This window comes from Eulemur rufifrons, chromosome 7, assembly GCF_041146395.1.
Source record: "Eulemur rufifrons isolate Redbay chromosome 7, OSU_ERuf_1, whole genome shotgun sequence".
In the NCBI taxonomy this organism is placed as follows: domain Eukaryota; kingdom Metazoa; phylum Chordata; class Mammalia; order Primates; family Lemuridae; genus Eulemur; species Eulemur rufifrons.
Window position 1 is genome coordinate 156721688 of NC_090989.1, and position 16976 is coordinate 156738663.

Consider the following 16976-nt stretch of genomic DNA (forward strand, 5'->3'; position numbering starts at 1 on the left):
CTTATCACGTGGGTGGTGTGACCCAAGACTTGTTTTGTTATCTCAGAGCCAGAAGGGGCCAGCTATGTGCGTGGAAGGGCATCCTGTCCTGTCCTGCAGATTGGGCCTCCTGGCACATGGCCTCAGATGGTGCCTAGGGACTTCCCTGTGGTTCCACCGTGACCCAGACTTTTCTCCCACTAGTATTTTGAACCTGAACCTCTTGCTGGACTGTCATTCTGAATGCTGGGATTTCTCAGATTGTGTGGCTTGAGAATGTGTTCTGGGCATGGGCTGTCAGTGCTTTGGTGAGCCTGCAGCCTCCCCACAAAGACCCAGTGTTCCCAGGCTCCCCATCCCAGTCCCATGAGATAGTGAAATAGAGTAGGCGGGACATCAGTGGGTTTGGTGGTAAGTTGGTGGGACAATCAAGAGCCTCCTGGCAGCAGAGGTGTTAAAGAGGCAAGGAAGGAGTACCAGGAAGGGGCGTTGCCCTGGTGAGGGCTCTGAAGTGCAGGGGGTAGAAAAGAGGCAGGGCAGGAGCCCACTGGTAGGAATTGCTCCCTCTGTTTATGATTAACTCCCAGCGAAAGGGGGTGACCTAGGAGGAGGGCTCAGCTAATAGGAACTTTGGACTTGGGTCAAGAGTGTTCAGAGGGCTGGCATGTGGTCTATAGGGAAGGACATGGCTGGGTGGCAGGGCTGGTCTCTAAGGACTATAGTGAGATCAGGCAGCTGTGGGCTTCAAGAAGTCTCCTTGGGCTATCAGATGGCTCATTCTTACAGCAGCAGCTGTGGGGTCCATTGGCTCTGAGCCCTCAGAGGGGTGGCTGTGGGAGCCCTCAGAGGGGTGGCCGTGGGGGCCCTCCTGTCTGTTGTCTTACAAGGGCCTCATTTGTGCTTTCTCCCTGATAGGCAGCCATGGGTGCCAGGCAGTGCTGAGAGCTGTGGGGCATGGCTGCAGCCCTGCAGTTGCTGCCCCGTGTGGCCCGAGCCCCCTTGCTTCCACTCCTCTGGGGGGGCCCAGTGGCCCGGCTGGCCAGTGGCATGGCCTTGGCGGAGCAGGCGCAGCAGCTGTTCGAGAGTGCTGTGGGTGCTGTGTTGCCGGGCCCCATGCTGCACCGGGCACTGTCCTTGGACCCTGGTGGCAGACAGCTGAAGGTGCGAGACAGGAGCTTTCAGCTACAGCAAAACCTCTACCTAGTGGGCTTTGGCAAGGCTGTGCTGGGCATGGCAGCTGCAGCCGAGGAGCTATTGGGCCAGCATCTCGTGCAGGGTGTGATCAGCGTTCCTAAGGGGATCCGTGCTGCCATGGAGCACGCCGGCAAACGGTAAGAAACCATGGGGGTGTGGGAAGAGGCTGCTTCCCACTGTCCTTCTGGAAGGAAACCTGGGCCCAGACCCAGACTGGATCCGAGCCTCTCCCTCCTCTCCAGCCTCCCTTTTTCTCCTGGGTCTGGCTTGGCTCCAGGATAGGTGTCAGTGGGCATCCTTATTCATGCCTCCTTCACCTGTACAGTTGAGAAATCAGGTGAGAGGAGAGGAGCCCACCCCATTTCTTGCTCTCTGCTCTCTCCCTCCTCAGGGAGATGCTGCTGAAGCCACACAGCCGTGTCCAGGTATTCGAGGGTGCAGAGAACAACCTGCCAGACCGCGATGCACTTCGTGCTGCACTGGCCATCCAGCAGCTGGCCGAGGGACTCACAGCTGATGACCTGCTGCTTGTGCTCATCTCAGGTATGGGTACCAGATTGGCTCAAGACAGTTGGCAGGGGGTGCTCCAAATATCAGGTCTTCAGGAGATCAAGTCTGAGCCCCCAGGGCCACAGGGTGAAATTGGGAGCAAGGGAAGCTGTGAGGAGCCTGGATGGTCACTCCTGGGTAGCCTTGGGCCAGTCATCTGGCTTCCCCTGAGCTGTGGAGTCCCCCACCCCCCGCTGAACTGACCTTGTTGGGTGATGATGAAAGGGTGCATGAAGAGCACCATCAGCAGAGCCCTCAGAAAATGTCACTCTTTTTGTTGCTGTCGGCACCCATGTCACCTGGGCCCAGAACTCAGGTCTTCAGACCTCTTGGAGCCCTCCCATTGATCCTCTGCTGTCGCTCCCTGCCCTGCTCCTATCCCTGTCTCTGGAGGAAGAGTTAGTTCTTCCACTGCCTGCTGGGACCTCAAGACAGGGGACAACCTCAGGTGGCCAATGTGTGGTAACGATGCACACATTGTATGTCCACCCTAACCCCACATTTCCAGCCCCCTTCCCTAATGTGGGCTTGTTCACCACTGCTTGCCTGATTCCCTGGGTTGGGGTGTCCCTTCTGTCTGATGCCTTCACTGTCTCTGCAGGTGGGGGCTCAGCCCTGCTGCCTGCCCCCATCCCACCTGTCACACTGGAGGAGAAGCAGACACTCACCAAGCTGCTGGCAGCCCGTGGAGCCACCATCCAGGAGCTGAACACCATTCGGAAGGCACTGTCCCAGCTCAAGGGTGGGGGACTGGCTCAGGCTGCCTACCCTGCTCAGGTAGTTTGGTGGAGTCAGGCCCAATGTGCCAGGGTTATGAAAGCCTAGAACAGCATACAAATTGGAAGGGGCCTGGTGTGAGAGTCCGCGGGGCTGGCTGGGTAAAGTCATGGGAGGGGCCTCAGGGAGGGTGATGGGGAGTCTGCATGGCCAGGTGTTCTGCAAGCCCACTTGAGAGAGGTTAGAAATGGGTGAAGACATGCACTGGGTGGTGTGAGGGTGTGTAGATGTCCAGGGAGCAATTTGTCCTTGTGGGCTCTGGGGCAAGGAGGAGGTGGGACAGAGCCTTGCCCCTGTGGCTCTTCCTCAGGTGGTGAGCCTGATCCTGTCAGATGTTGTGGGGGACCCTGTGGAGGTGATTGCCAGCGGTCCCACTGTGGCCAGTGCCCACAATGTGCAAGATTGCCTGCATATCCTCAATCGCTATGGCCTTCGTGCTGCCCTGCCACGTTCCGTGAAGACTGTGCTGGCTCGGGCCGACTCTGACCCCCGTGGGCCACCGTCTTGTGGTCACGTCCTCAATGTGATTATCGGCTCCAATGCACTGGCGCTGGCTGAGGCCCAGCAGCAGGCCGAGGTGCTGGGCTACCGGGCTGTGGTGCTTAGTGCAGCCATGCAGGGTGATGTGAAGAATGTGGCCCAGTTCTATGGGCTGCTGGCCCAGGTGGCTGGATCCCGCCTCACCCCATCCATAGCTGGGGCTTCAGTGGAAGAGGATGCAAAACTCCACGAGCTGGCAGCTGAGCTCCAGATCCCAGACCTGCAGCTGGAGCAAGCTCTGGAAGCCATGGTGGGGGCTAGGGGCCCAGTCTGTCTGCTGGCTGGTGGCGAGCCCACAGTGCTGCTGCAGGGCTCAGGCAAGGGTGGCCGGAACCAGGAACTGGCCCTGCGTGTTGGAGCAGAGCTGGAAAGATGGCCCCTGGGGCACACTGATGTGCTGTTTTTGAGTGGTGGCAGTGATGGGCAGGATGGGCCCACAGAGGCTGCTGGGGCCTGGGTCATGCCTGAGCTTGCCAGCCAGGCCGCTGCTGAGGGCCTGGATGTGGCCACTTTCTTAGCCCACAATGACTCACACACCTTCTTCTGCCGCCTTCAGGGTGGGACGCACCTGCTGCACACAGGGCTGACAGGTACCAATGTCATGGACATCCACCTCTTGTTCCTGCGGCCTCGGTGATGGCATAGGTCACAGTTTGGGAGTCTGGAGGAGGCCTACAAGGGCAGGGTCCTAGGGCAGACAGGGTTGGTCCCCAGGGCCTCGCTAGACCTTAGGGCCCCTTCTTTCCTCAGCCCTGGCTGCTTGGTTGGCCCTCACACCTCCCACTCAGGGCCTCTCTGCTGCATGTCCATTCCCCCCAACTAGACTGGCAGGTGGGGGTCCCCTCTACCCATATGCCATGGTAGCAGGTACCCCTGAGGATCAGGACAAGCCCCTTGGCAAGTTCACTGTTCTCTCCTGGGAAGCCCCTCTGTTTTGCCTCTCAGCCTGTTTTTTTGTTTTTTTTTTTTTTCCTTTCTGTGGAGTGAAGCAAGAGTGACTGAAAATAAAAAGGACCACATTATGGGTTCTCAGTTCATCTTCCCTCAGAGCAAAGACTCACTGGGGAGCTGCTGCGGAGGGGTGTGTGCTGTGGCTGCAGCCAGGAACTGACGGGATTTCTCACACCGCTCTGCTGGGAGAGCTTGGGACTTGTTTCATGTAAATGGGAGCCTGTGCCTGTCTCTCTGCAGCCTGTGTGGGTGGAGTCTGACTCCTGACAGCTTCAGTGGGCACAAGCAGAGACCCCAGGGAGGACAGCCACCCAGCCAGCTGTGACTCCGTTGTGGCATCCTTACCATGGTCTCTCCAGCCTCAGCCTTACGTCTCATTGAATGAACATTTACTACCTGCCACCAAGGATGTCCCTTCTGTCTTTGGATGCACCTTAGCCACAGACCGTAGTTGTGCTGAAGTCTGCCCCCAGCTCCCAGCCCTCTATTTATCCAGGGGCTACCCCCAGCCACACAGGATGCTGGACCTTGTTTCCGCATGCCAGCCCCGTTTTCCCAGGCTGAACGTCCCCAGTTCTTTCAGCCGCTCCTCTGGGGACACAGTCCAGGCCCTGGTGCCAGCCCTTTAGTGGGCGTCTCCAGCGCTGGGATGTTGGGTCCCAGCAGTGATGAGTCCAGCAGCCCCCTGCCCCTTCCCATTACGGCTGGTGGGAGAAGAGGCGTGTGGGGAGAAGAGCCACAGAAGAATGGCTCCCTTGGCCTGACCAGCAACCTGGTTGGGAAAGGGAGGTGCCACTGTCCTGGTGTCCCTGGGGCCCCCTTGCTGGGTATCAGAGCCCTCCGCTGGCCGTCCCCGCCGTGCGCCACGGCTCCAATCCCTATATGAGTGAGCAGTAGAATCACATAGGAATAAAAAGCCATAGAGAACAGCGAGGCCTGGGGCTGCTCTTGCAGGCCCTTATTCCACCCCACCCTTCCCCTCCTCCCTGAGGGTGTGCCCTCCCCCTGCGAAGAGTGTCCCCTCCCCACTTGGGCTCTGGACAGCCTAGCTTGCAGATAATTCATGACCTGGGGACCTGGCTCACACAGGGCAGGCTGGGAATTGGGGGAGAGGTGAGCAGGGCTCTGGGGACCAGGGAGGTTTAGGGAAGGGGTAGTGTGCACCCCACTGGGATGCATGAGTACTGCTTCCTTTCCTTCTGTGCTGGCATTGGAGTTCCTGCTGACCAGGGCTGCAGTCTCAGGGGACGCGGTTATCCTCACATGGCAGTGTCTATGCCCTGGTGCTCCTCTGGCAGCCTCTAGATGTGCTCTGTCCCTGTTTCAGTCCTTGCCCTTGGGGGCATGATCATAGCACTGGGTGCCAGGTTTCAGGCAAAAGCAGGATAGGAGGGCTGGGGCTGAGGGCCTGGTAGCCGTGTCCTGTGTGTGTGTTTGGGGGGTGGGGTATGTGAGCACACAAACATTGGTGTCAGCATGCCAAGGTGGGGAATGGGTGTGTGAGTGTACGTGTAGATAGCATAGGACATGTGATGCTGCTTGTACACAGGGCTGCTTACACACCTGCTCAGGGTTTTGGGTGTGGGTAGAGTCTTGCTGGAGGCTCCCTCTGTTCCCCTTTGGCCCGTTCCCTATACCTGTGTTTGTGGGGGTTGGGAGGCCAGGGCCTGGATTGGGCCTAAAGGGCCAAATAGTTTGTGGGCCTAACCCATTAGGTGTGCTCACTTGGTACCCCAGAGATAAGAAAGGATATATTTGGCTGCAGTCTAGATGATAAAATGAGAGAAACCCCACATGGTGAATGTTGCATAAGATTCATTTACTCCATAAATGTCAATTATGGATCATTAAAGTGCTCCCCTCCCTTGGCTCTTGGCTTCTGTCTCTCCTGGCTCAGGTTCCTGCTGCCCTTGCACCCACCGCATCTCCATTCCCTGAAGCTTTCCTTGGCTCATCGGAGGCTTTTGCCATGGGGGATGCCTGGCCCCGCTGACTGCAGCAGCCCTTACAGGCCCCTTCATTCTCTGCACTTGGCATGAGCTGAGAGCAGCTGGGCAGTGGGTCTGGATGGCCCTTAGGTGTCAGCTCATCCAAACCCCTTTGTTTTATAGCTGGAGATAGAGAGAGAGAAGGTGGCTTGTCTGGGGCTGCACAGCATTTCAGCCGCAGAACCAGGATGAGAACCTGGTTGGGACCTGCTTGATTATTCTCTGCCACCCTCTGGGACTCAGAGGCCCTGGGGCCCAGGAAGGGCTCAGCCAGACCCAGGGGATCTACATCTGCCTCCCCTGCCCCTCAAGGGCTTGGGGATGGTGACATGACCACGCTTGGCCTCTCTAGGGATCCATAAAGCAGATTTGTGGGACTCCTCCTGGCTCAGAAGGGTGGCTGTGTTGTGTGTGTGATTTGTCAGAAAACCACATGCAGTTGAGTGTTGGGCTCCTACATAAAAGGGTGTGTGTGTGTATGCACATCTGTGTGCGTGCACATGGGTACCTGTGGGGGCATGTGTGTGTCTAGTGCAGCCCACAGCCAGTCTCTGAGCTGTGCTCTGCCCCATCCCAGGGTGGAGACACACAGGTGTACTTAAGAGTGTTGGAATACAGTGGAGCAAGTTGGGCAAGGTCATACAGGCTGGTAGAAACTAGTTGGCAAAGGGCCTTGTGTGCCCACCTGAGAGAGTTGACTTCACATTGACAGCAGTGGCAAGTCTCGAAGATTTTGGCAGGGAGTGATACCATGAGGCTATTGTAGGACTTCGATGCTGAGGGCCACTTTCTTTACTGCAGGGGGTGGGGGATGGGGGCATGCAAGGAGATGGAGAAGGGTCGCAAGTGGGAGAGAGATGCATCACCAGGCTTTGAGAACCCCCTCCCACCTTCTCTCTGCCTGCTCCTCTGCATCCTCAACCCCGCAACCTTCAGCCAGCCCAGGGAACCCTGTAGATGCCCGCTTTGGAACCAAGGCTGGAAGTCCTGGCTCAAAAACTCCTGGAAGTAACTGAGTCCCTCTGTCCCTGAGGATGCCAAGAGGGCCTTGAGGATTTGCAGGGCAGATAGGCTGGGCAGCTAGTGGACACTTTGGTGGGCATAGGGACCCCCACTCTAATGAGGATCTCACCAGGGTGGCAGTTAAGTGGCCTGGAAGGAGTGGGAGTCAGGTCCTTGGTCCTTGGTCCTTGTCCTGGCCTTACAAGGCCTCCATTTTCTCCCCTGTCTAATGGGGACAACATCCTTGCCCTGCTCACCTCTTTGGGGAAGTGTCAGTGGCAGGTGGATCTCTGTGGGAAAGCTCTGTGCAAGCAGGAGGCTCAGGGAGGAAGGGAAAGGTATTGGCCTCTTCCAAGGAGAATCTCAGGAAGTTCTCGGCTCAGGGAGGTCCCTTTCATCCAGGGCAGGGCCAGGGTTAGCGCCAGTGGGACCTTGGTGCTTATAAACTGAGTAAGCAACCTGCTGCCCTCTGGCTTTGGACTGGCACTAGCAGAGGCTGGTATTTGAGTCTTTATTGGCCAGTAGGGTGCATGGTGCCCTGGGAGGTCATGGAGCTGACGGGGGATCAGCTGGATCCAGAATAAGCTGCCCCAGCCTAGAAGAGAGCCCCCTAATGTCTCAGAAACCTGGGCGGGGCAACCTGTCTCCTTTTGGGTCTAGATGATGGTGAGGAACACGATGAGGCCCAGACTGGGATGGGGAGGACTGATTTGAATCTAGTCTGGAATCCCTAGCTAGGTGGGAGGATTTGGGGTGTGCTAGGGAACGAGAGAGGGGTTGTGTAGGGATGGGGCACACTGATATGCCCGGGGTCGTGGGGAAGCCAATGACCTAGGCAGGCTGCCATGTGAGAGATGGAGCTGTCATGAGCTGTGCCCAGCCTGGAAGGGATGGTCTTTCTCCCCAAGATAGGGAGGAATGTGGGTCACACCCTCCCCAGGTAACTACTGGAGATCCTAAGGCTTTCTCCCCCTCACCCCACTTCTGCCTCAGGCTAGATGTAGTGGCTGGAGGGGGTGGGCTGGGGGTGGACCCCCTGCACGACACCATCTCATGCCCACAGTTCTGATTCCACCTCCTGTCCATGTTGCTCCATGGCGAGGGTGGGTGGGTGCTGCTGCCCTGCTCAGATGAGGAGGTTCTGGCCAAGGAAGAGGGTGAGAGAGAGGTGGCCCCTGGAAACAAGTGCTCCATCGGCCCAGTCCTAGAGGGGCCACTGCCCTTTGCCGCTCTGCCTCATGAGACCACTACCCACCATGATCTGGTTCACCACTGGCTCCCTGGGGGTCCAGGGATCTGCCCTGTCCTGACCAGACAGCCAGAGGCTGGCCCCTCAGAATGTACCCCATTGGGAAGGTCCTCCCCGGTGTACCCACACTCCCAGCCCTTCCTGCCCTCCCTCTGGTAGCTAGCAGAGCCACCCTGCTCACCTCTCTGGGGAGGTGTGAGCAGCACACCTCTCCCCATCTCCAGCCCTGCGTGTCCATCCCCAGCTCCAGCTGAGAAGGGGGCGGGGCCCGGCACTGGCTTCTGCCCTTCAGTTCACTCCCACCCACCTGCCCAGCTTTGGGTTCTCAGGATCTCTCATGGCTCTGGGCTGTCTCCAAAAATCACACTCGGAGCCTCACTCAAGCCAGGGCTCTGTCTCCACCTGCTCCCCCCGCCCCTACCCACAGAGACCCCATTTCTCCCTATCCAGCCCAGTCCCAGGAAGCTGACTGCAGGACCATGTAGGCTATGGCTTGAAACCCTACTGTTTGCAACTCTGGGTAAAGCTGTCTGGGGGAGCTGGTCAAAGACCCCCAGGGGAAGGAGAGGCACTCGGCCCCCTATGTGACTCTCTGGGTCTGGGAGTCAGTAGCTTGGAGGGAAACCTGGGAGCCTGTGGCAGGAGGATGATATCTCCTCTGCCCAGACCCCCACCGGGCAGTGGGAGCAGTCCCAGCACATTTTGACTAGCAACCCCCCCCCTCACCCTGCCCAGGGACAGGCACTTGTGGGAGTCACAGCCCTATGGACAGTGCTGCTGCTGCCACTCGGCAGCCCCATAGCTGCAGCCCAGCCAGAGGCAGGCTTCACAGCCCTGGACTCCAGGACTGGGCATACACTCCAGCCTTCAGAGGTGGGCTATTCCAGGCAGCCCAGCCTCCACCCACCCTGTTGGGTCCCCCTGAGGGTCTCTCTCACCCCAGGGCTGCCCACAGAAGCCAGGCACCGGGGCAGGGACAGAGCTTGCCAGCTCCTGTCCCTCACGGCCAACGGGCTGCCCCTCCGCCCTCCACTCCTGCTGACCACCGGGCACCTGAGGTTGGCACTCTGCTGCTCCCACTGCCCAGGGCAGAGAAGCATCGCGGCCCAGGCTGCCCACTCTCCCCACCTGCCTGCCCCCCGGCTCCGGCTGCCCCTTGCCAGCGTCCCCAGATCCCCCAAGCTCACCTCGGTGGCGCTGTCTCCTCACCAGAGGCACTGCAGTGTGGGAACTGTCCCGAGGAGCCGGTTCTCAGCTGAAACAAAGAGGTGGGGGAGAAAGAGGGGGGCAGCGGGAGAGGGAGAGGGTGAGTGAGCAGGCGAAGGAGTGGAGGCTGGAGGGGGAAGAGAGAAGGGAGAGGATGAGAGAGAAGAGAAGAGGGGAGGGGAGGACAACGTGCCTGCCCGCTCAGAGATAAAGCCTGACACCCAGGGACTGAGGGGCCAAGAAAGGAGGGGAGAGGAAATGGGGAGGGGGCTGAGGAGGTGATGGGGCCAGAGGGGAGAGGCTGTTACAGGGCGGGAGAGTAGGGATGGGGTAAGGAGGTGCGGGGCAGGCGAGGGGGCGTGGGCAGGAGCGGGAGCTGTGCTGGCAGGCTGCAGGCTGCAGGGGGCAGGCAGCGGCCAGCCGACTGGCAGGCTGGGCAGAGGGGCCCCACCCCTGTCCCATGCCAGGCTCTGGTCTCAGGGGAGGCCAAGAGGACTTGAATGGGCAGAAGGCCATGCACGAGGGGGAATGGCAGGGAGCGGGGACCAGCCAGGCACGGGGTGAGGCGCTGGGCTGGTGGGCTGGCTGGGAGGATGGGGCCAGTCACAGGGCGACAAAGGCATAAGAAGAACAAAGGTGTCTGAATGGAGGAATCGGCTGCTGCTGACCCCTGGGTGCCCCAGCCCTGAGCATCCCAGACAGGGTCTCCTGAGCAGAGGGCAGGTCCACTCTGGGGCAGTCCAGGCTCTGAAGTGGCAGCTTGAGGTGGAGGGGAGAGGAGACAGGCTGTGAGGGCAGGCAGGGGTCCCCTTCATTCTTTGAGAGCCCAGAACACCCAGGGCACACACCGTGATGGACCACACATCAGGATGCTGGCATCTTTTGGGGGGAGGGGATGGCTGATGGGGCCTATCGCATGAGTGAGACCTGGGTAGGGGAAGCCCCCTCTTAAGAGCAAGCATGTGGGGCCTCAAGGAAGGAGGATGGTGGGCACGCTGAGGAAGGGGAGGAGTGAGGCTGAGATGTGTGGGGAGGCAGGGGATAGGGAGGGGTGCGGTGGGAAGGAGGCTGCATGGGGTGGGCCAGGGCAGAGGGCCCACTGGGTGCAGAGCCTCCCACTCCACACCCCACGGTCCTCGGGCTGCCGAATGCAGACCTAATGAAGGATGGAATAATGAGCCACTTCCCTGCTGCTACCCTCCTGCTGCCAAGCGCTGCTGTGACAGGCAAGGGCACTGCCTGGGGAATCCGCTTGGGCGAGTCTGCAGGAGTGCTGGGGGAAGGGAGGCCGGGTGGCCCGGACCAGGGCTGGCCCCTCCCTCACTCATCCTGCACAGCCCCTGGGCTGGTTCAGTCTCCTCTCGCGCTCAGAGGCACAGAACTTCCAGCTGCCCCCCAACACCTTCCGACCGAAGGAAGTCCCCCTTCTTGCCCCACCTGAGACTCCTCACGGAGGTTCCAAAGCACATTCTTTTTGGAGGGAGCTGTGGGCTTGCCTAACCCTGTGACAGGGAGGGTGGGAGAGAGTCCCCAAGTGCCACCCTGCATGGAAGGGTCAGAGGTGGGTGCCCAGCCCGGCTCCTATCACCTCCTCAGGGAAGCGCTCCTGCCCCGCCCAGCAGGGCCACATCGACACTGCCACTGGTCCAGCTCTCTCCTCCACTAGCCTGGAGCCCCAAGAAAGGAAAAGACTTTCCTTCTTTCCCTCCTTTCTCATCCTTTATTTTATTTTTTATTTAGAAATAATTTCAAACTTACAGAAAAGTTGCCAGAATAGGAATAATAAAACAGACACCTGGAATACCCTTTAGGGCATATATTCACTATTGGGAATATTTAGCCACATTTGCTTTCTCTCTCTCTCTCTCTCTCTCTCTCTCTCTTTCTCTCTGCTGTGCGTGTGTGTATAGACATACATAATTTTTTTCATGGGCCGTTTGAGTAAGTTCCAGACATTTGAAAGGATTGTTTCCTATCTGTCTCTGTTTCTGGAGCCAGCCCTGGGGAGCCCAGATCATGTTATGTGGAATGAATGAAGGCCTAGAACAGGCAACAAAAGAGTGGATGTCACCTAGTGGGGGCTTGAGACCTGGGGACTGGCCAAGGCCACGCTGGGAGTTGGACGGTCCAGGGCTGGCTTGGGGGTAGGGGCCGTGCTGGGCCTGTGGCCCTGGGAAGCAGGCGGGCCAGCAAGCGAGGAGGGAGCCGTCACACACGAAAGCGAGCATGTGGTGTTTGCCGGGTGTGGAGCCGCAGCATATGTCTGCCGAGATGGTGGAGGCAGGCGGGGTGGAGCTGGCAGAGCAGGGATGGCCACGCTGCGGCACCTGGGCACACTCAGAGACTGCGTGTTGTTTGGCCCTGAGTGGTGTGAACAGACCCAGCTGCTGGAGGCCTCAGTCCCAGCACCGAGGCCTCACACTCCTGCCTTTGGGACCCTCCCCACACCCCTGCCAAAGACAGGGCAGGGATCGGTCCCACCTGACAGCTGGTCCACACCGCTCTGCTCAGAGAGGGCAGGGTGTGGGCTCCAGCCCTACTGGGGCTTACATGCTGGTCCCTGACATAGGATTGGCGTTCTTTCTGCATCCCCCGTGCCCCCAAATGGGTTGGAGTCCCATCTGGAGGCCTTCCTGCAGATAGTTGTACTCTTATCCCTGGCGGCTCCTACCCAAAAAGTCATGGCTAAGAAGTTTGGCATTTAGAAATCACACCTTGAAGGTGACCCGAGCTCTGATGCTCTCATTTGCTCTCTCCCTTGTAAGTGAAGCCCCCCCTCCTCCAGGAAGCCCTCCAGACCTCCTCAGAGCATCCTACCTCACATACCTTCCTGGCAATGCCATCACTGTTTGTTCTTTTCCTGGTTTACATGAGCACTGTCCCCAGGAACTGGGGCTTTGCTCAGTCAGCAGCCTTTCTTCCTCTGGCTACCCCACGCCAGGCATATAACTGGCTTCCATAGGTGACTGACACTGGGTTCCTCTGGTGTCCCTGTGCTGAAAGGCCATAGGCTGAGGTGAAGGACAGCAAAGGGGAGAAGAAGCCTGAGCAAGAGCAAGACCCCATCTCTACAAAAAACAGAAAAATTAGCTGTGCACCGTGGCATGTTCCTGTAGTCCCAGCTACTTAGGAGGCTGAGGCAAGAGGATTGTTTGAGCCCAGGAGTTTGAGGTTGCTGTGAGCTACGATGATGCCACTGCACTCTAGCCTGGGCGACAGAGTGAGACTCTGTCTCAAAAAAAAAAAAAAAAAAAGAAAGAAAGAAAGGGGAGAAGGCTTGTTCAAGACCCCCAGCCTGTCGGGGCCAAGGTGAGCCTTTGACCTGGCTCTCTGACCATTTGGTCAGCACTTCTGTTTCCTCCCCTGGAGCATGGGCGCACCTGTCTAGGGCTGTGGCCTGGGGTCCTCCCTGAACCCCACTGGGTGACCCAGGGAGGGAGGCCCCCACCTGCAGCTGTTACCTCCAGCCCATCCAAATGAAAGCCCAGGGGACACCAGTGCCCATCCCCCCCAAGAGATCTCAGCCAATTAGCACTTACAGTATTTACTTAATTAGGGTAATGACATAATTAGTGTAACTTGGGCTCCATCACATGGCTTCAACATGCAATTAGGAGCTGTCAGCGGGAGGCGACATTGTGAAAACGCTCATTCAATTTTGGTTCCAGCACGGAGGCCGTAGCAGCTGTCTCTGCTCGGGAAGGAGGTGGGTGGGTGGGTGGTGGGCTGCTGTGTGTGTGAGGTGACTGCAGGCAGGTGACAGCCTAGGACAGAAGAGTCAGTGGGGCCAGAAAGGCAGGTCCCTGGGCTGATGGAGTCCCTGACTGAGCCTATTCGCATCACAGACGGGTATTGCCACCCACCACCCCAGCCCCAGGGCCTGTGCAGGGGCTGTGGCTTGGCTGGCATGACTGAGCTTGGGGGCCTGAGCACTGGAGGCCCCTCTGCCCCAAGTCCTGTGCCTGAAATGCCACCATTAGTTGGCTGTCTTGTCTTTTTTCAGGGCTTTGCTGCTCATAAGGGCCACTGTCTCATACCCACTGGCCTGTTGGCCCTTCCCGGGGCCCCAGAGAGGCCACAGACTAGCAGACTGGGATGATCACTATTGTCCTCATGGCACTAGTGGGGAAAGTGAGGCTCAGGGCACGGAAGGGGGTGGAGCCGGTCATGGCAGTGCTGACCCTGAGACCAGCCCAACACAGCTAGAGACTCCTCAAGCCCAGGCATGTTACCCTCGGCCTCAGGGAGGACTCCTGCCCCCGCCATGGGCTCCTTTCCCTAGGAGGGGCAGGGCTGCCTTTGGAGCCACCGAGGTGGTCCCCAGGCTCCTGGCCCCTTAGCCTCCCCTACACCTACACAAGGCTTGGAGGCGGGGGCCTGACCTCCCTGAGGGTCTGTCTACAGCCTTCCCCTCGGTGAACCTCACCGCTTTCGGGGATGTGGGGGAAAGGAAAGAAAGGAAAAGATGGGAGTCAGGGCCACCATTGTGCAGATGGGGAAACTGAGGCTCCAGGGCCTCCAAGGAGGTGCTTTTGGAACTGAAACCATCCCCTAGTGACCCTAGTCCCTGCCGCCTGGGTGACCCAGACTGAACCTCTCCCTCAGGCTTCAGTTTCCTTTTGTCAAAGGAGAGTCTATGCTTCGTAGTGTCAGATATCCTGGGACTGCCCAGAGCCCCCTGGGAGGTGAGACCCAAGGAACTTGACATCTGTCTTTCCTTTTTCCAAATTATGACCTCACAGCTGTCCCTTCCCTTTGTGTCCTGCCCATTTCTGGATTATCCCCACTGCACAGATGGAAGAGATGAAGGTGCCCCCACTGTTGGGGAGGGAGCCCATTCCCTGGCCCCACTGTGTTCTCACTCCCTTGCTCAGCCTGCAGTGCCCGGCAGCAGGCCGTCTCAGAGGCTACTTTGGTGTTTGAAACCCCGAAGCTCCCTGCCCCCACCTCAGCAGCAATTTAGGTGTGGTCACCAATGCCAGGGCTTACCAGGCACTTTATGCCCCCATCTCAAGGGCTCCTCCTACATCCTACTAAATGGCACCAATGTCTCCACCTCTTAGTTGGATAAACCAAGGCAGCAAGGTCCAGGAAAGGGCAGTGCCAAGACCCACACCCCGGCCTTGGTTCTTGTAGGTCAGTGACTCCCTTCACCCAGGGTGTCTGCAAGTCTGCCCTGCCCTGACCACATGGCTCCGGATCTACAGAGGGGCTCGGATGACAGCAGGGTCCAGCCAGTCGGGGTTCTGCCATAAGATGGGGAAGGTCTGTAATGATCTACAGAGCCCGGCCTTCCAGATGGAAGGATTCTGAGCAGGGATTCTCCAGTTCAGAAAGGCAGAGGACTCAGCCTGGGGCAAAGGGAACTGTCAGTCAGAACTATCTCCCCAGGGGCCTTGGCCTTTAGGCAGGACACGGGTGGGGTAGGCATGCAGGAGGCTGGCAGACTGCCACGGTTGCAGGCAGTAGTCACAACAAAACTAAACCCCCCTTCCCACGGCCCTGTTTCTATTCAGACTGGGACGTAATCTGAGATACTGCGATGAAGCTCCACCGGAAGAGGCCAGGGCTACTAGGAGGATGGGCAACTACACCCACCTCTTGGTGGAGGCAGGGGGCTGTGGCCAGAGGGGCCTGAGCACCCAGCCCAAATGGCCTAGCAACCCTGGGCTTTCCAAGCCATGGAGGTAAGGACCAGCACAGGAGGGGAGGTGGATGGAGGCCAAAGGACATATTAATATTTACAGGTGGGGAATGCTGGCTGGTGGGAGGGTCCTGGGTTGTCCGTGTTAGGATTAGGACACCTGGGGCTGGATAGAGCTACAGGTAGCCTATCCTAACTTGGGCTAGTTGTCCTAGGTCCATATTTAGGCCCTGGCCACATCCTCAGTCCTGAGGTAGGACCCACAGCTGGGAGACCCCATAAACCTACCTATCCTATTTCCTTCCCCTGCAAATGTTGACTTATTGCTGACTAGAGGCCAGCCACTTTGGGCTTGGCTGCTGGGGCAGGGGTGGGCAGCAAATGGGCAGGCAGGGGTGAGGGTCACCACCTCCAGATGGTCATGTCCTCAGGGTCAAAACGGACGTAGGCCCCAGGCATGAGGTAGGTGTTTGAGTGGGCTCTGGGGAACTTGAGGAAAGAGCTGAGGACTGTGGTCATTTGTGGGAAGGTCAAGGCATTCTCTCAACATCAGTTCAACCCAAAGTCCCTACAGTGTGCCAGACACATGGTGTTCTAGGCTGGGGTTCAGTAGGGACCGAGATAGAAGTCCCTGCCCACATGGAGCCTATACTCTAGCGAGGGGGAGACAGGAAAACAAGAACATTGTCCAATGGCTAGTGCCATGCAGAAGATTCTACCAGGGTGATGTGCCAGGGCTTGGTGGGAGACTATAGGTTGTGGGGCCAGAAAAGGCTGGAGTGATGTTTAAGCCAAGATCTGGGGGATCCAAAGGTCAGGGAGAAGAGCATTCCAGCAGAAGGAGCAGCCAGTGCAAAGGCCCTGAGGCACTAAAGGGCAGCCCACGTGACTGGTAAGGGGAAGGGAAAGGAGGTAGGTGGGACCAGAGAGGCAGGCAGGGGCTCTGGGGGTTGGGCTAAGGCCTATGGGCTTTATTCTAAGTGTGGTGGGAAGTCACTGGATTCTGAACTGGAGAATGATTTTTTTTTTTTTTAAATCACTGAGACAGCTTCCCAGAGACTGGGTCGTGGAGGCTGAAGACCAAGGCAGGGGATGTTGAGATGGGAGATGATGGTGCCAGGACTGGGTGTTTGCTGCGAGGTGGCAGGAATGGCATTCGGGGATGTTGCTTGGAGACAGGACAAGTGGGACTCTTGACGGATCGGCCGTGGGGTGTGAGGGAGGCTTGTCAAGGGCAGCTCTTCAGTTCCTGGCTTACACACTTGAGCAAGTGGTGTGGCTGTTTTCAGAGGAGAGGAATGCTGGGAAAGCAGGCCAGTGAGAGGGAAATCGAGGGTTCCGGGTAGTTTAGGATTGGGACTCCTGGGGCTGTGTATGGCTGGTGGTACCAAGGAAGCAGTCAGGTTTAAGTCTGGGGTTCCAGGGAGAGGGCTGTCCCCAAAAGAGAGAGATTTGACCTATGTTTAGCATAGAGAGGCTTTGCCCCTATACAAGGGCCAAGGTCTCTCTCTGGCACCAGGAACTCGGATTCAAATGAGCCAATGACCTAGAGAGCCCAGCAAGGTCATGGCAGGGGCCAGTAGGGAAGGACCTTGCTCTTGATGCCTCCCCCGTATCTTCCCAGTGAGCCAAGACCACCTAGCCCCACCCCAAAGCTGGAGAAATTGATTAGGCAAACTTGGCTTTCCGGAGGCAAGGCCCAACTAGGGGTGGAAGGTGCCGCTGCAGGAACCTCAGAGGCCAGCATCCAGGTGATTTTCTGCCCACTCGAACCTGGCCTGCAGCAGGAGAGGCCGGACAGGACCCCATCATGGCTTAAAATGCTCCTTCAGAGGGTCTGGGAGCCATTCACTTCCATCACCACCAGTTAGCTGTGTGTCCTAAGGCAAGCCCCTCA

General features: G+C 58.2%; 1 protein-coding gene across 2 annotated transcripts; it reads left to right on the forward strand.

Annotated features, from left to right (window-relative positions):
• Positions 1-637: 637 nt before the first annotated feature.
• GLYCTK (glycerate kinase) lies at positions 638-5866 on the forward strand. 2 transcript variants are annotated; one of them, XM_069475796.1, is made up of 4 exons: positions 639-1310; positions 1565-1716; positions 2324-2499; positions 2810-5866. In XM_069475796.1, the coding sequence occupies exons 1-4, from the start codon at positions 934-936 to the stop codon at positions 3674-3676; spliced, it is 1572 nt and encodes a 523-aa protein (XP_069331897.1). In that variant the 5' UTR covers positions 639-933; the 3' UTR covers positions 3677-5866. The 2 variants fall into 2 exon arrangements, with proteins under 2 accessions (XP_069331898.1, XP_069331897.1); XM_069475797.1 differs by lacking the exon at positions 2324-2499 and having other exon boundaries at positions 638-1310; positions 2810-3044.
• Positions 5867-16976: the final 11110 nt, after the last annotated feature.

Excerpts from the sequence above, each read along its gene's own strand:
- GLYCTK (XM_069475796.1), top strand. The coding sequence starts at position 934 with ATGGCTGCAGCCCTGCAGTTGCTGCCCCGTGTGGCCCGAGCCCCCTTG. Across the intron at positions 1,311-1,564 it reads ATGGAGCACGCCGGCAAACG|GGAGATGCTGCTGAAGCCAC; the intron begins GTAAGAAACCAT and ends CTCCCTCCTCAG. Across the intron at positions 2,500-2,809 it reads AGGCTGCCTACCCTGCTCAG|GTGGTGAGCCTGATCCTGTC; the intron begins GTAGTTTGGTGG and ends GCTCTTCCTCAG.